The following is an 18391-nucleotide window of genomic DNA, read 5'->3' on the forward strand; positions in this document are numbered from 1 at the left end:
CAAAGCTGATGAGGAAAAAAAAAGTAATACAAGGGGCAGAAACTTCCCAGAATTGATAGAAATTGATAGAAAATAAAAATCCCCCACTTTGACATTCTGAGCAGGTGCTAGAGTGACAGTTTGAATCCTTCCAAAATGCATTTGGAACTTAACATTTATGAAATGTAACAAGGCCAGAGCTCTAAAGGATAGGATTTATATTGTGTGGTTTTTTGAGACAGGGTCTATGTTGCGTGTAATAATTTAAAAAAAACAACCCACACTATTGCTGGCTGTGCTCTAGTAATGTGGTCTCCGGCCCCAGTGGTCCCCATGTGGCAACAGCCCAACAGGAACTTGCCTTAGAATGCTCACATTCCCAGTCATCTACCCCCTACAGCTAGCTGTCACAAATCCCTGTAACCCAGTAGAATCAAAACTCTAGAGGCTAGTAATTTATCAGCCAGATTTATAACAGTAAGTTTTCAACGCACAAAATGTGCAATGAACTCAGAGCCAACTGATACTGATATGAGCTGCCCACCTAGATTGGACAAATTGTCCTATATTATTCTATCCCTTCTATGACATTCATAGCTACCTGTGGCTATTTAAAGCCACATGGATCAGGTTTGTCCTCTTCTTCCTCCATCTTCTCTGTCGGTCTGTCCTCTCTGCCTCAGTCCTGTCTCTAAAACTCTCAGCCCACCTTTTTTCACTGCCCAATCACAGACTCCAGTCTTAGATTTCACCTGCCCTCACCCATGTGTGGGCAGCAATCTACAGGTCTATGTAGTTTTGGCTAGCCTATAAAATAGATTTTTAAAGGAAATAGAACAATAATCTACCAGTTATTTCATGTTTTTATATTTTATATTTACAAGAAAGCAAATCTTCTTTCAGAGTATTAAATATAGTTAACTGGGTATTAAATTGACATGCTTTTGATCATATCTGTTATATTTATTGTTTTTATAAAGATGTTACAAGGAAAGATGTTTCCATTCTGATGTTTCTAATGAAACTTGACTTTATACATCAATAAAAGTTTTGGCCATATTAAAGTAATTCTACTTTTAGTGACATGTTATTTTGAAAACATAAATTTCTTTTCCTGAACATTTTTATCTCAAAAATAACTTTCATTGAATTGGCTCTGTGGCTAAGAGCACTTGCTGCTTTTCTAGTGAACTCAAGTGGGCAGCTTATAACCATCTGTAACTCCACCTCCCAAGGATCTAGCACTCTCTTCTGGTTTCTGTGGGTACCCAGACAACATGTGCCACACAGGCAGCTACATAAATAGTTTTGAAATCTTTTTTTAAAATGTAACTTGTACTTAAAGTTTTGTTGTTTCTTTTTGAGACAAGATCACCAAAAAACCAAACTTACCTAGAACTTGATAGATTTGCCAAAGATGACCTTGATCATCTTGCCTGAATTCAGGAATTAAACTGGCTGTGGTGGCACATGCCTTTAATCCTAGCACTCAGGAGGCAGAGGCAGGAGGATCCCTGAATTTGAGGCCACCATGGTCTACATAGTTCCTTAACAGCAAAGCTATACAGAGAAACCATGTTTTTTTTAAAGCATTTGTGTAATATTATTTTATTTTAATCATTTTCTAAATGGGCCTCTTAAGTTTGGATCCTAGCACCTAGATCTGAAGCTCATAAGTGCCTGGAACCCTAGCTCTAGGAATTTAAATTCCATATGCGGCATACATACATCCCACACACAAATCAAAAATAAAAATGTTTATTAAAAACAAAAACAATAGCATCCTTCTGTATTTCCAAAGCTGGAATCCAACACTAGGGTTTGAACAACCCTTACAGCTCAGATGTAGGAATTCTATTGTTCTTATTTTAATTCTTATAGAAATTCCACTGAGTAGGCCTTACTATTTTCTCTATTTTACAGATGAGAAAACTAGGGCTTAGAGGTTATAGTTTCTTTAATGTGAGGTTGCCACTAACAGCTGAACCATAACCCTAAGCAGGCCATCTTTGTCATTAGGCTACCAATCTGTCATCCAACCCTACACAAACACACACACACACACACACACACACACACACACACACACCAACCCCTGCCCCAAACAGATATCCTTATTTCTTCAGATCCGTTTTACAAGATTCTTTGTTGGGCGTCGGGGGACTTAAACCAAGAACAAACCTTAAACATACGCATTCTTTTATAACTCACTGAAGCCGTCCTTCAGCTTTCTAAACTGTGAGGATGTGAGTCAGTGATTTGTATCTTTCTGAAAGGAAACTCATCCTCTGCCTTGGCATTTTACACTGCAAAGATGCGATATACGTTCCTGTTACCTGTGGTTCTAAAAATTCCTGCTACGTGTTTTTTCTTTTAACTATATCTCCTTTTCAGTTTGCAGAGAATTCAACTTTCTCAGTAAATTCTAAGCTTAGAACCGAATTGATATCTCTACTTTGTCCCATCTGCATTAGAAATAAGTAAAATCATAAGCACAAAATAAAAATTTGCACGTGACATAACTTCACAGTTGTCTCACTGAGGCATTTTCCCAGGCACTGTGCATTCCACGAATAAATGAACACACACATTCACCTTGAACATTTTTGTGTTTTTTTTAGGAAATGTGATCTATATTTTTTTCCATTATTAACAAAAATACCACTCAACTTTTCTGTTCAAGCACTTGGAAAAAATATCAACATCTAACCTGCAAATGTTCGATAAAGCCAGCAGCAAAGATGAGCATGAATATGATCGCGCTTGCTTTCTCCCTTCATACAATTAGGAGAACAAAAGGTGTTGAGAATGATGACTAGTGATTCCAGCTTTATCATCCCGATAAATCTGTGCCATTCCTTGGAGGGAATTCAAAGAGCAGGAAAGAAAGCCTTTAAACAGCATTAAGCTTCTGGGGACGGTGTTTTTGGTAAACAGTAACAAGGATGTCAACAACACTAAAGGAAATTTAAAGGTAACAATTCTTCTGTCTAAGGCATGCAATTTGAGAGGTTGGAAAGATCCCCAAATCTCCCGCCTCCTCGAAACAGGAAAACCATCAAATCATGCAACTATCCCAGGTTGCTTTTCCTAGGTGTCCAGAGGAATCCTTAGAAATCCCCCTCTTGGCTTTTTTCCCCCCACTGGCACCGCCTACCTGCTTGTTGTCTTCATTGCTGACAGTTGGCCTGATGGATTGGGAGAGGGGTGGCTGCTGGGGACACTGAAGCTAGGCACAGCTAGCTCACTGAAGCTTCATTCAACACCCACCCCTCATAAACACATTCATACCCTATATCTCTAAGCAGAGGAAAGGAGGAACCCCAACTACACCCTAGCTAGAAATCCGGGGACCTAGAGTCCAGATTAAAAGCCTCTGAGTACTTCACAGAACAGATACAGAACGCATTTAGCAAATGCCAGCACTGAATTAACTTTAAAGAAACCTACTCTTAGTTTAAGGTTAGCTGCCCAAGTCTCCCTGACTCCACCCTGCTGAGAACCCATCGATCCAAACAAGAACGCATGCAGCTGAGTGCGGCTCTTACCTCCATTCCCAGCGATCTCCAGGCTCCGTGCTGCTCCAGACTGCCCAGTAGCTGAGGTCCGGTCGGGCCACCTGCGAGGCACACCTGCAGGCGACACCTGCCCACCCCTGAGGCTGCACAGATGCTGCCAGCGGGTGCTGGTGATTCAGCGCCTTTCTGCCTCCCGGGTTACCAGGGCGACGCATACGCACGCGCATACACGCCCCTAGGGATGGCCTGTGCCGCAGCCCGCACTGCCCCACTAAACAGAGGGGCCTCCATTTGTTTCCTTGCTCTGGTCCCTGGCCCACCTCTTTCCTGCCATGGTTCTAAACTGGTGAAAGGATGGACAGGTCTCCTAGAAAAATGCTCCACCCGATAGCAAGCACTGCTTGCCTCAGACTACTCAGTCAAGTCACCTGACTATTCAAGTCTTGTTTTCAGCCAAGCCTTTTGCATGACACCCCTTCCACCCTCATAATTTATCTACTTGATTATAAGTGCTGCTTTCAAATCAAGGACGGTAAACTGAGCCTATGTCGACACAGACCAACTCTACTTTGCAGCTTAAATGGGTGCTGAGTGCATTTCACCACTTGTGACTTGTAGTGGGAATCTTGAGTCAGGAAATTCTAAGTTGGTGGAACACTATTCCTTGCATTTTTAGTATAATAAGGATAAGAAAGTGTCTACAAACTGGTATTAAGGGGCAAAAGGGTGGGCAGAATATTCCTTACTCATTCCATCATCATGGCTTAATGACTGAGCTACACACCAGAATAAGCCTGCACTGTCATCTTTGTGGAGACACATCAGACAAGTTACAAACCTAAACGTCTCCTGTTAGAAAACAGAGATGACACAAGATCAGTAGTACACCCTAGGACTCATGAGGCTGAAGCAGGAGAATGGCTACATAACACTTTCAAACCATAAATTAAAAAGCCAGATACAGTTAGGCAAGTCAGGATGATCAGTTTGAAGCCATCCAAGTGCCTATCTAGCAAGTTCCAGCCCAGCCCAATGAGACTTTTCTTTTAAGGGGAAGGCAGTGAGATAGCCAGTAAAGGGACTTACTTTAAAGTCTGATAACCTAAGTTAGATCCCTGAAGACACACATAAAATTGGTAATGACTCCACAAACTGCCCTCTGGCTTCCACAACATCATACATTTAAAAACACCTTATAATATGAACGTGTTAACTAATGGAGATACTAAGGAGGTGAAGAGTGAGCTATAAAACTGAGAAAGGGGGGCTGGAGAGATGGCTCAGTGGTGAAGAGCGCTGACTGCTCTTCCAGAGGACCTGAGTTCAAATCCCAGCAACCACATGGTGGTTCACAACCATCTGTAATGAGATCTGATGCCCTCTTCTGACAGCTACAGTGTACTTATAAATAGTAAATGAATAAATCTTTAAAAAAAAAAAAACTGAGAAAGGGCCTAAGCCTTTGTCCTAGCCCTCCAGTTGCAGAGGCAGCCACATCTCAAAGCCAACATGGTTTACAGAGGGAGTTCCAGGATAGCCAAGGCTATGCAGAGAAACCCTGCCTGGAAAAGCCAAAAACGAAGACTAAGAAGAGTAAAAATAAGCATGGACTAAAAAGGGGAAAAATCATTAATTCAGTCACTAAACGGGCTTAGAGGGCCAACACCAAACCTCACTGAAGGAAGACATTTCCTCCTCTCTCCAATCATGGTACATATTTAATGATGGCTAGAGAAATGAAAAAATGCAGTGAAAAAATCCAGGAGGCACTGAGTTGTTGACAAAGATGAAAATAGTTACAGTGTACACCGCTCCCAGTCCTCACCATGACAAATTTAGGAGCAAACCAAAGTCACTAGAGATACTAATGGAGATAACTACACATCCCCATAGACTAAGAAACGAGACCTACTTCCAACTTCTACCCCTCCAAAACAACCAAACTGCTTACCACAAAAAATAAAAGCAGCTTTTCTTTCATTTGTCCATCATCAGTGTGCTGAATGAAATGCCGACTGGATTAATGTGAAACTACATATCCTATATTCAGTGGACATTCACTGAGGACCCCCCTCCTCGCTATTTACCAGGCAGGTTTAAAAAGAAATGATTCAAGCATTTGTAGATTTTTTTTTTCCTGATTGCTCACTTCTGTTTTCTAAGAAATTCTGAGCAATAACAACTTGGCACACTTTCTGAAGGAGGGACAAAGTGAAGTTTGATAGGGACGCTCAATGTTTGGCCTCATTATATAGTTCAATGGCAGACTACTTGTCTGCTATCAAGAGTAGGAATTTCACCAAGGGAGAGATTTTTCTGTTCAAAAACAAAATGAAGAAAATCGCTCGAGATATTACAATTAGACTGAAGAGATGGCTCAGTGGTTAAGAACACTAACTGCTCTACCAGAGGTCTAGAGTTCAATTCTCAGCAACCACAGTGGCTCGCAGCCATCTAGATCCGATGCTCTCTTCTGTTATATCTGAAGACAGCTATAGTGTGCTCAGATACACAAAGTAAGTAAATCTTAAAAAAATTACAAATTACTAGGTTCTCAAATCTTTCAGTTTGCCCATTAAAGACTACAGTGGCTTATGTTGCATTTTTTTGTCATAAGAGTTAAACAAGGAAAGTATTTCATGTACATACATAAATCAAATTTTACTTTTTTTTTTTATAATTGATGGCCTAATAATGTACATATTTCATATTGTGGTATTAACCCATTTCAATGCTTCTGCAATGTTACATACTGTGGTATTTTGAATTTAACTCTACCAAATGAGTAAGCAGCACCCTCCTCTAACTGCCTAAGAATGAGCATCACACTGCTCCTTCAAGCTCCACCCTCCTCTACTGCCTAATGTGCATCACACAGCTCCTTCAAGCTCCACCCTCCTCTACTGCCTAATGTGCATCACACAGCTCCTTCAAGCTCCACCCTCCTCTACTGCCTAATGTGCATCACACAGCTCCTTCAAGCTCCACCCTCCTCTACTGCCTAATGTGCATCACACAGCTCCTTCAAGCTCCACCCTCCTCTACTGCCTAATGTGCATCACACTGCTCCTTCAAGCTCCACCCTCCTCTACTGCCTAATGTGCATCACACTGCTCCTTCAAGCTTTAATGTTTAAAATTATGGTTAAAATAGACAGTTCCTGTCCTTGTCAGTATGAAAGGCATACCATCCTATTATAAGTTCAAATTGTTTTTAGGTGTTTTAATTTGGAAATGACAGGTAAAAATAATGACACTTCATTCTAAATTTCCCCATTTTTGTCAGTGTCTAACTCTATAGCCCAGGGTAGCCTTAACACTAATGACAATCCTCCTGCCCCACCCTCCAAAGTATCAGGAATTTAATATAACAAAACACATTTGGTGATTCCCATTGAAAAGTAATACGCAAGGCTGTTTTCCCAATGGCAATAGAGCAACAAATCCCACCACGGACAAAAAAAAGTCATACTTAGTGTACAAACAAATAAAACACTTTATTTATGGTACATTTCTTTACAGAACATTTACAAAAGTATTATTTATTCAGTCTCTGCAAAGTATTTCCATTTTACCAGTAACTAAACTGAAAGCTACTTTTCTTCTGAATTTTCCTCTTAGAAAAAAAACCTCATGTTGCTAAGCTGGATCCAGTCATTGTCAAGCTGAACGTTATCTGTTATCAGCAAATCACTAACACCCATCAGAACAGGCACTGGAATTCAAAGTGCAAATGTAATTCATCATGTAGTCACTATATACTACAGCTGACAAATTAACTCTGCTATACAACAGCTGTCCTCTCCTTTACTACAGATGGTCATGGCTTTTTCACTTAAGTTTCCGAACCTACAGAATGTAAGACAATGCGGTCTCAAGAATGCAAAGGCTTACTTTTTCTCTTAGTAAATTCAAAAAAGAGTGAGTCCTGAGATATCAGCCATTACTTGAAGTCCTGATGGCACAATGAGTCTGTTACAAGCCAAGAGAGAGGCAATGTCCTGTAGACAAAAGCCCACACATTCTGATCATAAGCATGCTTTGATCTGTTACAAACATGGGTTCTTAACTCTGAGGACACAAGATACAAAGTAAAAGGTCAGTTGTTTTTGGTGAATTAATCATTCAGTTTATTAAATCTTCTGTATTAGACCTAGCTTTCCTAAAGGTTGAGATCTGTACAAATTCAGAACTAGTGCAAACAGAGCTGGAATTTGGGAAGCTTTTCACAATACTACATTCAAGGTACACAGGAGCCCCCAGTGATCACTAGGAAATCTACCACAGTCCAGTCTTTCCAACCCAATTAGGTCTAAACTTTGGGGAATAAGGTGTCCCTCTTCTGCTCTGAAGAATATTCGATCAAAACGATGCTTACAAGCGGCAGGAATCCTGAGATTATCGTTTGCTTTCGTATCCCATGTATACCGGCAATGCTTAGGTTTGCCCAAAAATTCCCAGGCATCAAAAACATTGTCAGGTAAACCACCACATTTGATAACCTGGCAAGAGAAAAAATATTATGTAAGGTTTATATATTTACTCCCCACCTCAACTTAAAAGGTGTTTGATATTATCACTTGTAAGTGCAACTTTTGTTGTTTTTCTTTTTTTTAATTGTTTATTAGATATATTTCTTTACTTACATTTCAAATGTCATTCCCCTTCCCAGTTTCCTGTCCATAAGTCCCCATTCCCTCCTCCTGCTCCCATACTGGTATTCCCCTATACATTTCCCTTATTGCCCCCCCCCCAAATCCCCTGCACTGGGGGTCTAACCTTGGCAGGACCAAGGGCTTCCCCTTCCACTGGTGCCCCAACAAGGCTATTCTCTGCTACATATGCAGTTGGAGCCCTGGGTCAGTCCACATATAGTCTTTCCGTAGTGGTTTAGTCCCTGGAAGCTCTGGTTGGTTGGCATTGTTGTTTTTATGGGGTTGCAAGCCCCTTTAGCTCTTTCAGTCCTTTCTCTAATTCCCCCCAAGGGGGTCCTGTTCTCAGTTCGGTGGTTTGCTGCTAGCACTGACCTCTGTATTGGACATGCTCTGGATGTGTCTCTCAGGACTATTGTTTTTCAAGACAGGGTTTCTGTGTAATTCTGGCTGTACTACAATTCACTCTGCATATCAGGCTGGCCTTGAATTCAGAGATCTGCCTGTCTCTGACACCCAAGTGCTATGATTAAAGGCACGGGCCACAGCACCCAGCAATAAAGTATTTTAAAAAGTTGATTTCAAGTCATAAGAGGATTAGGTCTTCTTATACGTAGGAATGCTACAAATACCCTATTTTAACTTTAATTAAAATTCTTATAATTCTTATCTTATTCTAATACTCATTTATCTAACTAATATAATATAGCAGGGTTTCCCCTAATAGTGTAAAGGCCTCTTTTGTGCACATTTTATACAAAAGATACAACAGTGTTTCCTACCTTGTATTTCAAGTCCATAATACCTTGAATAAAATGAATCCAAATTAAATAGCAATACTCTCCCCACAAACACTGAATCAATTCTGTTACTTACTTCTTGATCTCTTAAATTTGTATCTCCTGCAAATATAACAGTAGTTGAATCTGTAGCCTCTTGCATTTTTTGAAAAACAGTTTTTAATTGATTTATTCGTTCAGCAGAATGTTTTCTTGTGCTCTCCAAATGGGATGTCATAAGGCAAAATTCATTTCCACCCAAACTCACCTACAACAGAATAATTACAATTGAACTGGCCACTGACCACTAGTGCTAGTAACAGGCTCCAACCGCAGATTAACTAACTGGAATGTATTTACTCATCTGAAACCAGTCAGTACTATTCCTAAATGAAGAGCAGAAGGTACATTCCCACCCATGGTAACTATTTAGAAACAAGAACTATCCATATAATACCTCAACTGTGCCCCTTCTCCAGTAGCTCCAGGCCATCAATGGCTTACACCTCTCTAGGATCCAATTCCAAGGTAAACAGACTGCTATAAAAGGTCCCAAACAGATAAAAGGACAGCTATTTCCCGGTTCCATGAAGCCATGAGTTACTTGTATACACAGACAACCCACACTCAAAATAATCAGTTACCTGAATGAAGTCATTTATCATTTACAATTAAGATACTAACACACGGAATGTGTTGCAATGCCTATTGCAATGCCTGCAGAGTCATTTTAATCAGTTCAAACCTATAATCTGGATCCTGCCTACTTTTTAATCTCCTGTCAACACTCCACTACCTCTCCACACTCGGGATGGTGGTTAATACTGTCAACTTGATAGAATCTAGAATCACCTAGAAAGCAAATTTCTAGGAATGTCTGAGGGAAATTTCAGATTAGCTTCCTTAAGATGGAAAGACCCACCCTAAAATGTTAAATAAGGGGCCCCAGTGGGAGATGAGGTCCCAAACTGAAAAAAAGGGGGAAAGCGAGCTGAACACCAGAAGTCCTTATTTTGCTTTCTAACTGTGGACACAATGTGACTAGCTGCTCCTGCCTTACCACCATGTCAGTATCCTACAACTATATGTCAAAATGAATTCTTTTTAATATTGCCTTTGTCAGACACTTTGTTATACTAATTGGAAAAATAACTAACACAGTGCTGATCACCCCAACATGACATAAGCTCATCCACACCCACAGGTTTACCCTTGCTGCAACTTGCAAAGGTTTGTCATGGGTGTTTCCATTTCCACAGGGTTCTATTCGTGCACTGAATAAAAAAGGAGAAAAGAGAAAGCTGAGCACCATATCCATCTCATTCCTGAGTTCCAGGGCAGCCTGGTCTACAAAAGCCCTAGGTGCTTCACACCCACTACCATGCCTTCCCCCAGCTATGAGCTAAAGTTCCTTAGAGCTATCTATGTGCTGTATTATTTTTCTCATTGCTAGAACAAATTACTTGACAAATGTTCTCCTTTAGCCAACTGTTGTCCTTTTTTTTTAACGTGTAACTAGAGAATTTTATTTGAAACAGCATATGCTGTAGGACATTTTTTAGTTCAGACTTTATGTTAGTTAAAGTTTCATTGCTGTGAAGAGACACCATGACCAAGGCAACTCGTATGAAGGAAACAGTTAATTGGGTCTGACTTGCAGGTTCAGAGGTGTAGTCCATTATCATTGTAACAGGAAGAATGGCAGTGTCCAGGCAGCAGACATGGCACGAGAGAAGCTGAGAGTTGTACATCTTGTTCAAAGTTAAACAGGAGAAGACTGTTTCCCACATGGTAAGGAAGAGGGTCTCAAAGCCCAACCCCAGAGTGATTCACTTCCTCCAACAAGGTGACATCTATTCCAACATCTCCTAATGTGTTGTCACATTCTTAAGAAAATATCTAATCAGTTAAGAATTCAGCTCTGCATTTTTTTTACTTAACTTTTTTTCATCTTTATTAAATTGGGTATTTCTTATTTACATTTCAAGTGTTATTCCCTTTCCCGGTTTCCAGGCCAACATCCCCCTAATCCCTCCCCCTCCCCTTCTATGTGGGTGTTCCCCTCCCCATCCTCCCCATTACCATTTTTATTTTGCATTTTTGCATTTTTATTTTACATTTTAAAGTTTGCATCTAAAATTATATGAAATCCAAGTTTTCTGAGACTATTTAAAATATGTCCATAAAGGGGCAGTGAGATGACTCACTTATTCCACAAGCCTGACGATCTGAAATCAATACACAGAACCACAGTGGGAAATGAAAACTGACTCCTAGAAGTTGTCCTGACCTCCACACCCATACAGACAGACACAAATAGGGTTTAAAAAATTGTCCCAGTGATATGGTAAGAGCCTCTGACAACCTGAGTTTGATCCCAAGAACCTGTGATGGAAGAAGTGAACTGAGTCCTAAAAGTTCTGACTGACTGATACAGACACACACACACAGAGACACACACTCATACACACACATACACACACAGAGGCCTTTATAAATGTATCTATAAAGGCAATTCCTTCAAAAGTCAACCAAAAAAAAAAAAATAGAAAAAGAAAGAAACCACCCCAAACTTAAACTTACATTTACACACAGAAGGTTTCTCATCATTTTGGTATTTGGAAAAGGAATAATTTCTTGACTTTTAAATTTCACTCTTCCTTTCTTCAATAATATAGCTGTGAAATATCCTTCTTCATTACCTTCAAACATTTGTGGAAAAAATTTAGGGAAGAACATCAATTGACAAAATCGATGGACTGGGAGTTAACTGTATCTCATACTTTATAAATTACATAACTGTAATAATTGTGCTTAATTTATATCTGAGAGAAAAGAGCCCTTTAATTAGACAAAAAGGGGGAAATATTGTAGATTGCCTGGTACTATGTGAATTTATGTTAATTCCATTTCAAGAAGTTCTGCCCCAACCAGGAGTGGAGGAGTGAGTCACATACTCCGGTGAATTATGTGAACCTCTTCCCATTTTAACTAGTCAAAAAAAGGTTAGAACTTGTGATTGGGCAGTGGGAGTGAAAGGTGGGGCTAGAGGTTTCAGAGAGGAAAAAGGAAGAGACTAGGAGATGGAGGAGAGAGAGGAAGATGGAGGAAGAGGAGGTGGAGAGAAGATGGGGCAAAACCACGTGGCCTAGAGGAGCCCCAGTAGGAAGGACTTTCACAGCTGGGGAATAGAGTAGTATTACTGTAACGGAGTTGTATGTTCTCTGCACAGGTTTACTGGGGTTGGAGATTTACCATGTATCTGTACTTTACCACAAGCTCCCTTACTATTGCACAGAGCAAAAGCAGTAAGTGGGATCAAATCCTTAAGCATCCATTTTGAAGTAGGTCAACAAGTGCTATGTTTCTGTCCCTTATCAAAGTTTAACAGGAGATACGAATGATGCTTAAGTAAGAACAAATGCACTCGTGCCTCAAAATATACAAATCTGAAATTTTAGAACTTTGTTTTCCTAAAAAGAAATATCTGTTTCAATTATTTTTCCATTTATTAACATTAAGCTGCAAATCCTTTAAGTATCCTGTGTCTTGCTTAGTTTCCTTAAACCCATTTGTGCCCTTTGTAACAGCTTCTCATTTTTTCCCTTTCACTGATCTTTTTTCAAAGAAAAAGGTAGTTTAGATGGCAAGAGGAGCATGCATTACCTGTAATAATGTTGTAAGTGCGTGCTCTCTTCCTTAGGTAGGCACAGTAGGAGGGAATCACTTCCTGTAGAAATACCACGTCCGGACTGTACCTAATTAAAAAGAGCAATTTAACATCAGCAGATCATTCTTTTTCAGCTACCTAGAAAAAACTTCACAATATATACATTTAAAACAACTGTTTCCTGGACCCCTAGTCCTCAAGGCTTATACTGACCTTTATATATTATTTACCTCACAATGCCATAATGACCAACAGACTGGGTATGTAGTTCAGTGACAACACTTGCCTGACAAGGCCAAATTCAATCCCAACAGCACCCCCCCACATCACCCACACACATTATAACAGAAAACACTATATGTACTACACTGAGCATCTGCAATGGTTATATACACAAAGAGATGTATTCAGTGTTATCTTTTCAGGTTCTCTTTAAAAGCTGTCCAGTGATAATAGCTCCAGAGAGCTTCAGTGCTTTACATAGTCACAAAGCTCTCATGAGGCCAGAATCAGATCTTTTAGGTAATTTTCAATACTTAGAAACAAATTTACTACGTATGTAAAGTTTACAATTCAAAAGCATCTCATATAAGTTGGTGTTCCAATTCACCCTGAGACCCTCCCTAGATCAAAACACCTCAACTCTAAATATTTACTCTAAGGCTGACCTTAAAGTCAAATTTTCAAGTACACAATTTGAACTTTTGCTTTGTAGAACCATTAAAACACTTATCAGAGTTCCTACCACGGAAATGAGAAGGCTTACAAAGCAAGGCAGGAACACACCCCTCGAGCCCTCTCTGGGAGATTGCATCCATCTAATCCATCAATATTCCAGGTAATGAAAGAGATAGTGCTGCTATCTTCTAGAGGAGTTCCAGATGGACTGGTTTCTAAAATGGTGGTATCATTTGCATCCTCATTGGTTAGATCAACACTGGCAAGATCAAAAACAGAAACAAACAAACAAAAAAAACAAATTATGAATTGTTGTATTTGGGGGCTATGGAGGCAAGAACCCCACATTAAACACTGGAAGCTGTGGCACACTTGTAATCTCAACACTGGGAGGCTGAGATCAATAAACACCTGAGGCCTGATTTACCCTAAACATTGAGTGCATGGTCCCAGTGAGGGACTGTCTGAAAAATCAAGAACTACTACTTCTGGTTTCCAAACAGATGTACAGACTGTATTACTGTACATGTTTGCCCTCAACTTGAAGATGTAAATAAATCGCTCCTCATCAGAAAATCTATCTCCTAAATTGTCAATGAAACTGAAATAATTTTGGTTCCAAGCATTTCGGATAACAGATACATATCCTATAAATAACTTTCTTTGAAGAATCCTAAGACTCTATAGAAAAGAGGCTGGGCTGGAGAGAGCTTGGTGCGTCAAGGGGCTTGCTGCCAAACCTGATGGCCTGAGTTCTATCTCCAGAGCCCATATGGTAAAGAGAGCTGCACACTGTCCTGTCTCCACATACTGGCATGTGTGTCTGCCCTTAAAGGGAACACTTTTCTCCTAGATTTGCTTCAAAAACTCTGCCTCCTTGTTTTACAAGGTGATCCTCCTGCACACTAACCATATAACTACCACATGCCCACAAATAATGGCTTTCTTTGAAGCAGTCAGCTTCAGGCATTTTGGTAACTTTTGATTCTTACAATTACTGTCAAAACACGAAAATAGTAAATACCTAACCAACGATGTACCCAAAACTTCCAAATACTAACATCTTATTTAATTAACAATTACTTACCTACCTTAGTCTCTTTCCAAACCACTTACTTCTACCCTTTTCCAAAGACTTGCTTACATACATACTATACGACCTAAACCATGAACTCCATTCACTCACACACTCACATTTAGTCTTTCTCACAAGGCATTTTTTGAAGATTTATACAATCTTCAATTAAGCTTGATATGTTCTTACAACTCTAGTTATGCACTTTGGAGCAGGGATGACAGCATTAACAATGCATGGTTAAGGAATTAACCAAATATCTGCACTGAAAAGTACTGTTCTTTCCCTTTCTACTTAGTATTTTGTGGGTTTTAACATGGAAGCGTCTTGTTTATGACTCAACTTTCATCCTGGTTTTACTGTCCATTGACTGTCCTTATCTGAAACATCCTCTAGTAGTTCTCAGAAGATTTTTCTAATTCCTCAAGCCTTACAAATTTAGCAATTTAAATTCTCCTACATTCAACACTTGTCCCACCAACAGCTGGTACTTACCTAAATATGGATTCATTTTATTGTACAGTCAACCTGTTCTGAAATACCCACATATTCATTGTCTCCAATTTTACATTGGTTCCTATGTTTTCCTGGAATGTTCCTGTCGCTCTCTGGCTACTCCCTTACTTTATAGCACTGTAGATTATTCTAAGTTCATCTTCTATCTCACTGTCACCTGCTCTAGTGATTAGAGGCCAAGGTCTTGATGCAGGATAATTTAATGCCAATTCCAGAGCAAAATATAAAGTGGCAACGCGCTCTTTGAAACAAGGTCTCGAAATGTATACTTGGTGACCTCAAACTTATAAGCTTATAAAGTGGGAACTTTAGCAAGTATATGTCCAGACTGCTCTAGGACTCAATATGTAGCCCAAGCTGGCCTCAAGGCCTTGGCAATCCTACCTCAGCTTCCCAAGTAACATAAGCCACCACGTCTGACTAAAAAGCACCAGTATGTATAAAAGTAATTTTAAAGAGCACCAAAACCTATGCTAATGCCAAGTTCCTTTGGGAACCTCACACATCTCAGAAAGCTTTCTTTCCTAACATTCCGAAGGTCTTTTTTTCCCTCGGAGCTGAGGACTGAACCTAGGGCCTTGCAAGCGCTCTACCACTGAGCTAAATCCCCAACCCCCTTTCCTAACATTCAATATACTTTTTCTGCATCCTTACTGAAGAGGAAAGGCTACATAATTTCAGAACCTTGTCAGATGTTAAGCCCTTCATTTTTAACTGAAAACATTTGAGACAGAAGAGACGGCTCAGTGTTAGGAGCACTGGGTCTTGCAGAAGACCGAGTCCTAGAAGCGCAGCATGGATGGCTCATAACCATTTAATCCCAGTTTCAAGGATTCTGATGCCCTCTTCTGGCCTCTATGGACACCTGCATAAAGATCAAGCTTGTACATACTTTTAAAAACAAAACCATTAACAGGATCAGATTCCTTATTTGTCATTTTTTTTCACAAGCTGCTCTTCAAGATACATATGCGTGTGTGCTGTCTGTTCTTATTGTAATATAAGGGAAAACTGTAAACCTGAGAGATAAATTTCATTCAAAAAAAAAGAAAAAAGAAAAAAGAAAAGAAAGGAAAAAAAAAGTCTTTAAATGCAGTGCTAAGTAAAAACCTTAAAGTAACTGAAAGACCTAGTCAATCTTGGGAGCATCATTTATTGACTCCTTAAAGTGATAACCTTGGCCTCTGTGTTCCACTCTCCTTAACTTTAAGCCACTTGCGATTTTGACGAAAAGCAGACTCTCATTCAGTGGGTTTGGAATGGAGCTTGATAAGTCTGCATGACTACCAGACTCCCAAGTGGTGTAATGTTGCTGCCTCAAGGTCTACATTCTAAGTAATAAAACTGTAAGACAAAGTCTTTTGCTCTGGGCTCCTTTAGATCTTTTCGGAGACAGAAAGGACACAGCCTTCAAATAAGGCTCAGTTGGTAAAAATGTTAGCCACACAGCCTGGCAGGTCATTTAAGAAACCCAGCCTTCATCAAGATGGAGTTGTTTTCTTTTCTTTTTTTCTTTTTTAATTTTTTTTATTAACTTGAGTATTTCTTATTTACATTTCGATTGTTATTCCCTTTCCTGGTTTCCGGGCCAACATCCCCCTAACCCCCCCCTTCCCTTCTTTATGGGTGTTCCCCTCCCCATCCTCCCCCCCATTATTGCCCTCCCCCCAACAATCATGTTCACTGGGAGTTAAGTCTTGGCAGGACCAAGGGCTTCCCCTTCCACTGGTGCTCTTACTAGGATATTCATTGCTACCTATGAGGTCAGAGTCCAGGGGTCAGTCCATGTATAGTCTTTAGGTAGTGGCTTAGTCCCTGGAAGCTCTGGTGATGGGAGTTGTTTTCTAACCTACACACAGGTGGGGGATAATCAAAAGTCACTACTGGATAAGTGGACTCCACCCCGTATTTATTAATCTGTGGAGTGTGGTGCCCCAACATTTTTTAAAAAACTTTCCAAGTAATTTCAACACAACTGTTTTATGATGATTACCCATCTCTTCTGACTGACACAGACAATTAATTCCCATGTAAGAGACTCTGGAAATAACAGTGGCCAATTCCTAAAAGGCCTAGTAAAGCACCTTGGTTTTATTCTGCAAACAGTAGAAGAACCACAACAAAAATTTGAGGTAGGGCACTAAAACAACAGGAATAGCATACACTTAAAACAAATATTGAACGTGGCTTGATGACTAATTCCCAAAGGCTGAGGCAGGATTGCTAGGAGCTCAACGCCAGACTATACTACACACAAACCTGTGCCAAACTAGACAAAAGTGTGAGATCCCGACTCAAAGGGAAAAAAACACTATTCTTTGGCAAGAAGAGAGCAGGTAATCAATGTAGAAACAAGGAGACACACACAAGTTACCATTCTTCAGTAGAAAATTTCTACCTCAATCTTTTTCTCATCTCCATTTGTAAATAATTCAGGTCAGTAAGTGTATTTCAGTAGCCAGGGTTTCACAAACCTTTAGTCCCAGTACTGGGCAAGTGGAAGGCCACACAGGAGTTCCAAGTCAGCCTTGGATGTATGTCTCAAACAATGTTACATTTCAGATGGGGAGTGCTAGAACCAGATGTAATGGTAGCAAAAGGGAGGCTGGAACAAGGGATTCAAGAGCTGGAGGTCAGGATTATTGCAAGCCTCTGTCTCAAAAAAGAACAAATAACCGTAACATTAAACAAAAACTTCATCCAAGTGTGGTGGTGGACACTTTATATCCAGCTCTTTCTATTCTGAGGCAGGTAGATCTGTGTTTGAAGCCAACTTGGTCTACACACTCAACTCAGGCCAGACAGGGATCAAGGGTGGGACTGCAAGCTTGGTTCACATGGTGAGACCCCCGTCCCAAAACAACAAAGGCAAGTCACGCTGGGAAGTGACCGGGTTTCCTCAGAAGCATTCCCATTTATTCCCAGTCCGGGGGCTCCGGCAGACATTTCCATCCCAGCAGGCGACCCTTCCCCGCCCACCGCAAGCTGCCCCGGTCGCTTACTAGTCCTCGGACTTGGAGGATGTCGGAGGCTGGTGAGGCCGCGCTAGGTCGTTCTCTGGCTGCTCGAAGAAGGCGCTCAACGCTTTCTGAAAAGTAAAAGCACAAGGATGCAGGGCGCGCTCGCCCACCTGGGAAGGGCGGCGGAATCGAGAACCGCGAACTTACTTTCGTCTGCCAGTTGTTCTCCGACAGGAAAGTGGAAGCCACCGTAGTGTCGCAGCTCGTCACCAACGCAAATCCCAGGGACTGAAGCCGCCGCCTCTTCACCTGATCCTCCTCCGTCTCTGCTGCTGCGGGCGCCGCCGCCGGCTCTGCCGACTCCGCCGCATCGGAACTGCTGCCAGACGCCATCGCTGCAGGGTCTCCTCAAAATACCCGCTCTTCACCCCACTTTCCGCGCGACCGATCGCAAAGGCCTAGACCTGCGCAGGCGCGCTGCGAGCGAGTGTTTCCGCGTCAACCTTCCGGCGGGCAGGCCGCACCTCTCAGGTCCCCGCCCACCGCAAGCAAGGCGCAGAAGCGG

General features: G+C 40.9%; 2 protein-coding genes across 14 annotated transcripts in view; both read right to left on the minus strand.

Annotated features, from left to right (window-relative positions):
- The window catches only part of Kiaa0319 (KIAA0319 homolog), a 67525-nt gene extending 63000 nt beyond the window's left edge, over positions 1–4525 (minus strand). Inside the window, exons 1-2 of one of the 6 annotated variants that reach the window (XM_017600604.3) lie at positions 3528–4517; positions 2690–2837 (exon numbers count right to left, since the gene is read on the minus strand). The gene's annotated coding sequence lies outside the window, so the exon portion shown is untranslated. Of the gene's footprint in view, positions 1–2689; positions 2838–3527 lie in introns of all 6 variants that reach the window. The other 5 variants (XM_006253936.5, XM_063276602.1, NM_001197023.2 and 2 more) reach the window with 5 other exon arrangements.
- Positions 4526–6968: 2443 nt separating this feature from the next.
- Positions 6969–18362, minus strand: Tdp2 (tyrosyl-DNA phosphodiesterase 2). Of its 8 annotated transcripts, none has more exon segments than NM_001034947.1 (7): positions 6969–7998; positions 9025–9195; positions 11511–11629; positions 12594–12685; positions 13364–13534; positions 17869–17954; positions 18034–18288. In NM_001034947.1, coding segments are annotated over 7 exon segments (1101 nt in total). In that variant the 5' UTR covers positions 18220–18288; the 3' UTR covers positions 6969–7722.
- Between the last annotated feature and the right edge of the window lie 29 nt (positions 18363–18391).

This window comes from Rattus norvegicus, chromosome 17 (genome assembly GCF_036323735.1).
Source record: "Rattus norvegicus strain BN/NHsdMcwi chromosome 17, GRCr8, whole genome shotgun sequence".
NCBI lineage: Eukaryota > Metazoa > Chordata > Mammalia > Rodentia > Muridae > Rattus > Rattus norvegicus.